Consider the following 11,095-nt stretch of genomic DNA (forward strand, 5'->3'; position numbering starts at 1 on the left):
ATAGAGTGCTAAAATGGTTAAAAGATCGCACGAATCTCTTAGGTAACAAACTAATCAAGTTAAGGTACCGAAAGAGCACTAATTAGACCATTAGTGTAATTAAGCCCCCGATCTTACAACCTTTGATTGCGTAGCAAGTGAGATATTTTCCAGCATCTCACTTGGTTCTTACCCGGCCTTAATAGGGGAATGGCGGCTCCTTCTCATAGGTTAAATTATAATGTCGCACGAGGTAAATGTTTGGGAGAACTCGAGCCATTTGGAACCATCGGTTCACTCTTGGCATTATCTCCAAACCCGTCTTTCCTGTGACGTTTTGGGAGTGTCATGACACTTTGGGAACCATCTCCAAATCTCTCTCGCTGACATGGAAAAGTTTATAGTACCTTAGTTGGTGGATAATGCGGCTTCAGCGAAGAACGTGGCAACAAGAACAGCTTCACGTAGTTGGACCTCATGGTTTTGACGGTTTGTACCGATGAATGGTTACGCTGTTTGAGGATTGGCCACTGCTCCTCTTTGTGCATTAGCGAGTGATGCATACATACCACATACGAACATGAAAGATGAAGCGAAATAATTGTTTTTGGCATGAGTGGGTGATTGAATTTCTCTAGGTTGATATGGAGATACATCTTTGGACTCGTGTACCTAATTATTTGAGGATGTTACTCACTGGATTGACTTGCAAATTCTGAGATTACACAGCAAGATGACATTTCCCATTTCTATGAAGGCTTATGAAGCTTTTCAAATAATTAGACAGGAAGGATCTTGCATCACCCATGACTCTTGCTCTTAATAGATGTTGAAAATGTTATGGCACCTCCTGTGGTTTCGCGCAACTATGCTACGAAAGAGAGATGCGTAGAAGTTGAAGGCAAGTCTCAGTTCAACGAACACTTCAACTACATGCTAGTAAACATCACATTCTTTGGCAAACCTTCAGCGGTGTATCCACCTTCATCCATAGCACGGCAATCTTGCCCGGGCTCAATCGATTTTGACAGGTTTTAAATTGGACAGCTGGCATAAAAGTGATCGAACTCGACGGCTGACAAAGCAAAAACAAAATTCCCTGTGCACAAGGTCACGGGACTGTAGAACGGGCCCATCTAATAGCTTTCCCAGTGACCAGAAATGAGCCTCGCACAATCAAACAATCGTGTCTCACACATAACAAAAAATATTCGGATGTATCTTCTCGTGGGGGAGCTACCTCGCAACCACGTATGAGCCTCGTGGTCAGGGAAATTGTTGAAGAAGATAAAAGGCAAGGGACATCCGGACGCAAGATAAGGAATGATCCCATCCCAGGTTCTCTCAGTGTGTCTGTCCAATACAAGAGTCATCCCCATCCAATAGGCTAGCAGCATCTCGATTAACGCAATTTCAATGCAAAGTCCCACGATCGGGATGTGTTTCGGCTCTTGGCGATAGCTGAACGTAAAACTTTCCAAATGTATGATTATTGCCATGATGGAGCAAAAGAACGCCAGAGAGTTAAAAATCACAAAGCCTTCGAAATCTGTCCTTCCAGCAAGAATCGCCATTCCTCGGTCAGGTCCGTCATTGTTATAACCTCCAGGCACTGTGAAGGCCATGGCAAAGGTTACTGCGGCTATGAGTGCTGCCACTAGTAGCTGAACGTCCATAATGCTTTTTTTTGACAAATTGAAATTATCTTGGTTGGCAATATTACTTCCTGTGGTTATAGACTCAGATGGTTGACCCTGAACATATTGCTTGTCTAACCTCTTCTTGCCATGTTCAATAAACCAGCCTTGAAAACCCGGGATTCCATGAGATCCTTTCAACAGGTAATGAACAGTCCTAGCACCGTGGCCGATCTAAAAATGTACAGAATGTATCAATTAACAAGTGAAAATTTTCCGAGGAAATACTTCAAGACCCTCACTTTACACACTCAAAATCCATCTATAACAAACAGAACTTCTGGCGAGTGCTAAGAGGTCATGGAGAATTCATTCAAATCATCTCTTTTAGATAAAGGTAAATGGTAGATAACACCCGTAAACAGAGTTCCCTGGAGTAAACAATTACAGTTACAGGTATGCTATCCCAGTCCTGATTTATTCTCCATTTTTCTTTTCTTTTCTTTCTTTTTTCCTTTTATGCTATCCCCTAATTTTAGAGAATCCCAACCCTAAATGTTTTGCAATGTTTTCAAGATAACCAAGATTTAGACAATTACTTTTGAACTAGTCGAAGGCCCGCGTTTTGCCCGAATTTGAACCTTATACTTTATTGAAATTTTTTTGTGATGATACAATATGATCGTACAACATAATATTGACAAACGTATATGTATTTATCAACCAAACAACAAAATTAACTAATATTCAAATTACTTTACTAGGCGATTTGTCTTAAACTATATCTTTTTATTTGAATATTTTGTCACTGAATAATTTTAACAAAGCAAAATATTCAAACTTAAAATTGCTTTTTTTATATGCATTTTTCTGTTGTCTGTTACAACAATATTTGGTTTTTTCATGTAATCGGATTGTAAGTGGGGCTTCAAGATGTGGGAATGAGTTAGATGGTTTAAAAATATAAGCATTTATTGGATCTATAAAGACTTCTATTTTAAATACAACTTTTTAGCTACTGGCAAGATAATTATTTTGTCAAATTAAATTTCTATAGGACAATGCAAATTCCTGACTATGTTATTAGATTAAAAGTCAAAATTTGAATACAACTATTTAGCTACGAATTTTTGTTATTTTTGTAATACTCATAAATATGGCTTAATCAATTTTTTACAGTCGAAAAATATTTGACAGTTTATTTTGTCACTAGATCGTTTTTGTCCACACATCCAATTTGTAGATAATTGGTATTTTTTTATAAAAGAAGAAGAAGAAGAAGATATGACCATACATAATTAGTTAATAACAAACAAAAACATTATATACCAACTCACATATTGAAAGAACCATAAAGACATCTATAACGAGTTTAGGTTTATTGACTATTATATCAAACCACATCTAAATTAGTAATCTATGTGAATTGATGTTGATATTCGTTGTAGGAACATCAATGATAGAGATAGCCTTTTTATTTTTTGTACAATTAATTAAAGTTAGTTTTGCTAATTAATATTAAGTGAAGTGGGAGGCAATGAAACTTTGTGATAATGTGGCTCAACCACAAAATTCAATCTATACCGTTTTCTTATTATTTATTGTAAGATATGAAGTGTGAAATTACTTTACTTTGAACCCCTTTTTCAAATATGTGTCACACTCAATAAAAAAAAATATGTGCTACTATTTGCTACGAAAATTGAAAATATAGTCAATATGCTTAAGCAGTCAAATAAGCAAAACAAAGTTGACGCAAAAAGACTTCAATTGGGTTGTTTGTTTGCACCTGAAATGAGTATTTCACTTGGCCACAGTTTCTAAACGATACTAAAGAAATTACTTTGCGAGTGAACAAATCGGGCTCTATAGTGTTCAAGCAGGCATACCTCCTTATGAGTCCAAAAAATGTCAAGGGCAGTCAAATGATCCTTATTTTTGGCCAAACGGTCCACCCTCTTGTCTCGTGCAAGCATGTTGATAATGTTGTAGTGTTTATGAAGTGTAGCCAAATGCAGAGCCGTGTTTCCATCGTTGTCTTGTTCATTGATAATATCCCCCTGGTTTGGCATCTCTAGAATGTACTTGACCACATTCACTCGGCCACCAATAACAGCTGCATGAAGAGCCGTTTGCCCTTTGGTGTTTGTTATGTCACAAGCATCTGGACAAGATTTAACAAGCTCGTCAATGACATTGGCGCAGCCTTGAAACGCAGCAAGGTGGAGAGCCGATTCTCCTGCTTTGTCTAAGTCATATGCCACAGAAGTATCGTGTTGCAAGAGTAGTCTAACAGCTTCGACTTTGCCCAAGTAAGCGACGTAATGAAGAGGATTCCACCCCATTTCATCTCCTTCTCTGATCGCTTCTGGTCTGTTCTCCATGATTTTCTCCCAACCTTTGCGAATAAAATAGGAAAATGTCACGATTTAGTCCGTTTGTAGCATCTTAACATAGATATTAAAGTTGCACTTCATCCCATTAAGTTTTCCCGATTTTGTCTGTACTGGGAAGGACTATGTCGTGGTAATTCTGAAGTTTTTCTGGTGATCTTGTGTAATACGTGTAGAACCTTTGTTAGTATTTGCGGAAGCGTGATTTGTTTTGTAAGTGAGTGAGTGATTTAGTGAGTACAAGTGTTGGTACGTGGACTTGAAGCAACAGTAGAACAAAACTTTTGATAGTGGAAGACAAGTAGGAAACAAAGAAGACAAAAAGTATTGTATTATGAAGGCTTTGTACAAGGGACTTAGTTTTTTTCTTCTGATAGGTGTGTACTTCAAGTGGAGAGGGGTTGGCTATTTATAGCCCTCTTCCACCGCCACTAAGGAAAAATCCATAGCATGTTACATAGATATTTTTCTAGAATTTTCTACACATGTCTCATTATCCTTCTAGAAATATCAAAGATTTTTTCTAGAAACTTTTCTAGAAATATCTTAGATATTTCTCACAACTTTCTAGATTATTCATTTAAATATCTATTCTCCAAAAATCTTGAGCATACTAGAAACTTCTAGAAATTGGATCACTATTTCAACACTCCTCCTTGATCCAATTTCGAGAAACTCCAAGCATGCTTCTTAACATCTCGAACTTGACCAGCGGTAGTGCTTTAGTGAATATGTCCGCGACTTGATCTTCGGTCTTGCAATATTTGAGCTCGATCTCTCCATTATATTGCACTTCACGGATGAAGTGATATTTGATGTCTATGTGTTTGGTTCTTCCATGGAAGACAGGATTTTTTGGTATGGCGATCGCAGACTTGTTGTCGCAAAATATTGGAGTTGATTCCGTTTGTGCTTCTCCAATGTCTTCTAGAATTCTTCGAAGCCATATTGCTTGACTAGTAGTCGTAGCAGCCGCGATATATTCAGCTTCTGCAGTAGATTGTGCCACTGAGTCTTGTTTTTTAGATGCCCAAGAGAATATTCCAGAGCCCAGTGTGAATGCATAGCCAGTGGTGCTCCTCCTATCGTCAGTTGATCCTGCCCAGTCACTGTCTGTGTAGCCAACGAGCTTAGCAGTTGAACTTGGCCGATACCAAATGCCATAATCTGTCGTTCCTCGTATGTATCTTAAAATTCTCTTGGCAGCTCCAAAGTGAATTTGACTCGGACTCTGCATGAATCGTGATAGTAGACTTGTTGCGTATATGATGTCCGGTCGTGTAGCAGTGAGATATAATAGACTACCAATCAGACTTCTGTAGAGGGTGGCGTCGGCTTTTTCTGCTCCATCTTCCTTTAATAGTTTCTCGTTTGTCACGAGCGGTGTTGCAACTGTTTTGCAATTATTCATCTTGAATTTCTTAAGGAGGTTCTCGGCATATTTCTTCTGTGAGATAAAAACTCCTTCATTTTGGTTGATCTCGATACCGAGGAAGTAGCGCATCAAGCCCAAGTCCGTCATCTCGAATGTCTTCATCATTTCTTCTTTGAATTCTTGAATCATCTTTTCATTGTTCCCTGTATATATTAGATCATCCACATACAAAGAGACAATGAGAGTGTCGGACTTACCTTGGGTCTTGATGTAGAGCGTTGGCTCACTCATGCTCCTCCTGAATCCTTGCTTGGTAAAGTATTCATCTATTCTGCTATACCATGCTCGTGGTGCTTGTTTTAACCCATAGAGGGCCTTCTTGAGCTTGAGGACTTTTTCTTCTTGGCCTTTGATGGTAAAGCCTTGTGGTTGTTCCACATATATTTCTTCTTGAAGATATCCATTAAGGAATGCAGACTTTACATCTAGTTGATAGATCTTCCATTCCTTTTGTGCTGCTAAGGCTATGAGTGCCCGAATAGTATCAAAGCGTGCAACAGGAGCGAAAGTTTCAGTATAGTCAATACCTGGTTGTTGCAAGTATCCTTTCGCCACGAGCCTTGCCTTATGCTTTTGAATTGATCCATCTACATTGAGCTTTGTCTTGTAAACCCACTTGACACTAATGATTTCTTTGTCGTCGGGGCGATCGACGAGCTCCCACGTTTCATTCTTCTCTATCATCTTGATTTCTTCCTCCATGGCCTTAATCCAAACTTCTTCTTTGGTAGCCTCTTCATAGTTCTCTAGTTCTAAAGCTGCAAAGTTGCATGTTTTATAAACTTTTCTAAGAGATTTTACCCTTAAAATAGGAGATTCTGAAGTAGATTCTTCTTGTGTTGCGCCAGGAGAGGATGGTGGTGTTACGTCTTGAGTGGTTGAATCTGGCACTTCACCTTCATCTTGTGATGTTGAATCCTCTCGAGCAAGTTGTTTGTCTGGCAAGTTGACATACTTCTTCTCAATCTTTTCGTCCTCCCAATTCCAGGCGCCATTCTCGTCAAATTCGATGTCTCGACTGATCATGAGCTTCTTAGTTCTTAGGTTGTAGACCCGATAGCCTTTTGATTGGTCGCTGTAGCCGAGGAAGATTCCTTTTTCTGTCTTCTCATCTAGCTTGCTCCTCTTTTGAGCAGGAATGTGGATGTAACATATGCAGCCAAACACCTTGAGATGCTTCGCTGAAGGCTTCCGTCCACTCCATGCTTCAACCGGAGTTTTATTTTGGACTGCTTTAGTTGGACATCTGTTTAAGATGTATACCGCCGTATAGACTGCTTCTGCCCAAAACGTGTTGGGAAGGCCTTTCCCCTTTAGCATAGACCTTGCCATCTCCATGACGGTTCTATTCTTCCTTTTTGCTACTCCATTTTGCTCCGGGGCGTAGCCAACAGTTAGTTGATGATGAACTCCTTCATCTTCACAGAATTTATTGAACTCCCTTGAGTTGTATTCCGTGCCTCTGTCGCTCCTTAGAACTTTGATTCTGCGGCCACTTTGATTTTCGACGTGGTTCTTGAATTTTCTGAAAATAGAGAAGACCTCCGATCTTTCTCGAAGAAAGTAGACCCACGTCATTCTTGTGTAGTCATCGATGAATAGAATGAAATATTTATTTTGACTGGGTGTGAGGGTCCTCATTGGACCACACACATCCGTATGCACTAGCTCCAATGGCTTCTTAGCTCTCCACGCACCTCCAGATGGGAAGGATTGTCTTTGTTGTTTTCCAAGCAGACAGCCTTCACAAACATCTGAAATTTCTGAAATAGCTGGAAAATCTCTCATCATTTTTTTTTGATGGAGAACTTTTAGCCCAGCAAAGTTGAAGTGGCCAAATCTTCGATGCCAAAGCCATGAATCATCAAGTTGAGCTTTCATGGCTACATCTCTGATATATTTCCATTGAATAGGAAAATTCCTATTCTCCATCTTAACAGAGGCAATGATATTTTTATATTTATCATAGATAATGCAGGCATCTTCTCTAAAGTATAGAGAATACCCACTTTGAATCATTTGGCCCACGCTCAATAAATTTTGAGCAAGACTAGGGACAAGATATACATTGTGAATATATTTTGAGCCTTTATTTGTTTCAATGGCTATAGTGCCTTTTCCTTTTACTTCGACCAATGTGCCATTGCCCAATTTCACTTGGGATTTCACCGACGTATCAATATCGGTAAATATAGATTCATCCCCCGTCATATGATTGCTACACCCACTATCAATGTACCACGTATCATTTTTCTTATCATTTGCCACTTGGCCTGCGTAGAATGTGTTGTCTTCAGTTTCTTTTTCTTCAACATAGTTGGCTCGATTATTTGTTTTCGATCGACAATTCTTTTCTACATGGTCATATCTTTTACAAAAGCGGCATTGTGATTTATTTTTAAACCAGCAATCTTTCTCTAGATGATTAGTGTTCTTGCAAATTCCACAATGTGGGTATTTTTCCTTTTGGATAGTTTCTCCTCCTTTTTTACTTTTCCATAAGCTCCTTCCACCATTTTTAGATTGATGAGACCGTATGTTTATTTTGGACTGAAAGGCACTTTCAACTGAATCTTCATCTTGTGCCATCAATCTTTTCTCATGTGCTTCTAGAGAGCCAATTAATTCACTTGTCGATGTGGTCGTTAAATCTTTAGTTGCTTCTATAGTTGTCACAATAGGATTATACTTTCTAGTAAGTGACACTAGTATTTTTTCTACGACCCTTTGATCAGCGATTTCATCTCCATAGGCTCTCATTTGATTAACTAGTTCTTTTAATTTCCCACAGTATTCTTGAACGGTCTCATTTACTTTCATTTTAGAATTCTCAAATTCTCTTCTTAGAGTTTGAAGCCGAATAGTGCGTACCTTTTCTGATCCTTGGAATTCATCTCGTAGTGTTTCCCATGCCTTCTTTGCTGTCTTCGCTCCAATTATCCTCGGAAATACTGTTTCCGAGAGTGCTTGCTGAATAACACATAGTGCCCTTGCATCCTTTTGTAGTTGATCTTTTGGAACACTTGCACCTTCTTGTGGAGCCTCATAACCCTTTTCTACGATGTCCCATAAATCTTGGGCCATCAAGAAAGTCGTCATTTTAATGCTCCAATAGTCGTAATTATTCCCATCGAAAATAGGAATGGGAAATGAGGATGATGTAGAGTTGGCCATAGTTTAGTTGTTGGATAGTTGAATGGGTAGTTTTAGGAACGGGTGGTTCGGACAAACGCCCAATATCAACCAAAAACGTGGCTCTGATACCACTGTTAGTATTTGCGGAAGCGTGATTTGTTTTGTAAGTGAGTGAGTGATTTAGTGAGTACAAGTGTTGGTACGTGGACTTGAAGCAACAGTAGAACAAAACTTTTGATAGTGGAAGACAAGTAGGAAACAAAGAAGACAAAAAGTATTGTATTATGAAGGCTTTGTACAAGGGACTTAGTTTTTTTCTTCTGATAGGTGTGTACTTCAAGTGGAGAGGGGTTGGCTATTTATAGCCCTCTTCCACCGCCACTAAGGAAAAATCTATAGTATGTTACATAGATATTTTTCTAGAATTTTCTACACATGTCTCATTATCCTTCTAGAAATATCAAAGATTTTTTCTAGAAACTTTTCTAGAAATATCTTAGATATTTCTCACAACTTTCTAGATTATTCATTTAAATATCTATTCTCCAAAAATCTTGAGCATACTAGAAACTTCTAGAAATTGGATCACTATTTCAACAACCTTCAATCTAGTGTAATGCAGAAATTTGTAAAGTTTATCAATTGATAAGTGAAATTGTTAGAAATTCTTGAAGTTGTTTGAGAAGAAGCTTCTCATATTTTCAGCAAGGTATCTGCTCCGTCGCCAAGGTTTTTAACTCTGATGCCAATCATTTGACGGAAATATTGTGTCCAACTCAAAATTATAGAGAATTTCAATATTTAATGGGGATTTAGCACTTTCTACAGTTTCAAAAGTAAAATCATTGCACCCCTTTTCTTTCAACTCGTCATAATTTTCCCTCGAGGGTTAAGAAAATTTGCGTGCATACCCTGATCTTTTGGAAATATATTGCAATGTGCCCTGTCATCAATTGCAAACTGAAAAGCAATTAATCATAAGGAGAAAAGTGTTGAAACAAAGAAGAATACAAAAAAAAAAAAGGGAAGAAGAAGAAGAACTGGATGAGAAAGAAAAGGGAACAGGTAGGGGTGTGATGGTGATGGTGATGGTTGATGATGATCTGCCGGTGGAAATCGTAAAAAAAAAAGTCCTAAAATTCACGAAAAAGTAAGAGAACAAGATCTAGAAAAGCGTGTAGAACGAAATTAGTGAGTGAAAAATACTATTATCAACACTATTATCAAAATAGTGATTTTCCCTAATAGATGCTTAATCTAAAATGATTACATTATTTTTAGTCCCCGTCCGAGGACGAATCGATTCGAACTTATTTAATAGTCAATGAGGAAACCAATAAAGAGAATGCAACGAGAATAGCAACGAGAATCTTTTCAAAACATAACCCTCAACTGATCAAGGGGCGTTTCCTTGGAAAAAAAAATGACCTTTCACAAAAATAAACGTAATAATAAATAAATAAGTACTGTATTTACTGTTATACTTATTGAAAATTAGGATAGATGGCGGTCCTCACTGCTAACACCAGCACTCTCATCTAAGAGAAGCATTGCACGAGAGAGAACTTTCAATAAATTTTTTTTCACTGGGCATTATCGTGTGATACTTACTGGTCAATGAGAGAGAGATTCCGGCATGTAGAGCTGTCAAGCCCTTAGGGCCCTTATAAGAGGATGACGATGAGAAAGCACTTAAAATCAGCTCGGTGATACGAGAAAGTCCTCGATCCGCTGCAAGATAAAGCGGGGACTCATCAGCAGCATTAGTATTATCACACAGTTGGGGATCTTCGTCAAGCAGCAACTCCACCACCAAATCATGGCCTCCTCTTACTGCAGAGTGCAACGTGGTATCCTTACGGAAATTCTGCTTTCGAAGTAGCTCTTTGCATGCGTCAACTTGTCCGTTCTCAACAACCCAATGAAGTGATTTTGCCAAATCAACGAAGACTCGAACTGCTTCGCAACTTCCCACTTTAGCAGCAACATGTAGGGGAGTATCTCCTTTGTAGTTACCCTGCCAAAGAAGAGACGATCCTGATGGATGTCCAAGAAGATGCTGAATCAAATTTACCTGCTTGTATTGAGCCGCAACATGAAGAATGTTGTTCCCTTTTGGCGTTGTTTGGTGGAAAAGGTCCTCTCCATTTCCCAAAATTATTGTCATCAGGTAATCATAATCTCCTATCTTTGCAGCCTCATACACTTTAGGATGCATTCTCACTCTCTCTTTATCGTTTACAGAACACAGAGTAGTTAAAATTGAACTTATTAAAGGAGCAATGAGTACTGGAAAGGAGACTATTATATATATAGATGGTCCTGGTTCAGATAAAATACGAGTTTACCAGATTTAAAGAATAATTTCCGAAAAGCCAAATTGAATTGTTCCTTTGAATTTTCTGTTCTCTCACGGGCGAATTTATAATAACAAAAGTGGGGGTTGAAAGGAAAAAGGACACTAAGAAAATCGACGGTTAGGTCTCCCCTGAAGCTTCTTTTTTTTTTTTATATAT

The 11,095-nt window shown here is 38.4% G+C and overlaps 1 protein-coding gene across 1 annotated transcript; it reads right to left on the reverse strand.

Annotated features, from left to right (window-relative positions):
- Positions 1-1,115: 1,115 nt before the first annotated feature.
- Positions 1,116-10,871, reverse strand: LOC115667633 (ankyrin repeat-containing protein At5g02620-like). Its single transcript, XM_056318411.1, has 3 exons — positions 10,191-10,871; positions 3,506-4,014; positions 1,116-1,850 (listed from the first exon to the last, which is right to left on the reverse strand). The coding sequence occupies exons 1-3, from the start codon at positions 10,795-10,797 to the stop codon at positions 1,116-1,118; spliced, it is 1,851 nt and encodes a 616-aa protein (XP_056174386.1). The 5' UTR covers positions 10,798-10,871.
- Positions 10,872-11,095: the final 224 nt, after the last annotated feature.

This window comes from Syzygium oleosum, unplaced genomic scaffold (genome assembly GCF_021117445.2).
Source record: "Syzygium oleosum isolate NSW1041296 unplaced genomic scaffold, Sole_v2.1 Sole_v2.15, whole genome shotgun sequence".
Lineage (NCBI taxonomy): Eukaryota > Viridiplantae > Streptophyta > Magnoliopsida > Myrtales > Myrtaceae > Syzygium > Syzygium oleosum.

Bases quoted from the DNA above. Each gene is read 5' to 3' on its own strand.
- LOC115667633 (XM_056318411.1), bottom strand. From the start codon at position 10,797: ATGCATCCTAAAGTGTATGAGGCTGCAAAGATAGGAGATTATGATTAC. The intron at 4,015-10,190 runs GTAAGTATCACA...TTATTCGCAAAG, and splicing joins AATCTCTCTCTCATTGACCA to GTTGGGAGAAAATCATGGAG. The intron at 1,851-3,505 runs GTATGCCTGCTT...GTACATTTTTAG, and splicing joins TTTTTTGGACTCATAAGGAG to ATCGGCCACGGTGCTAGGAC.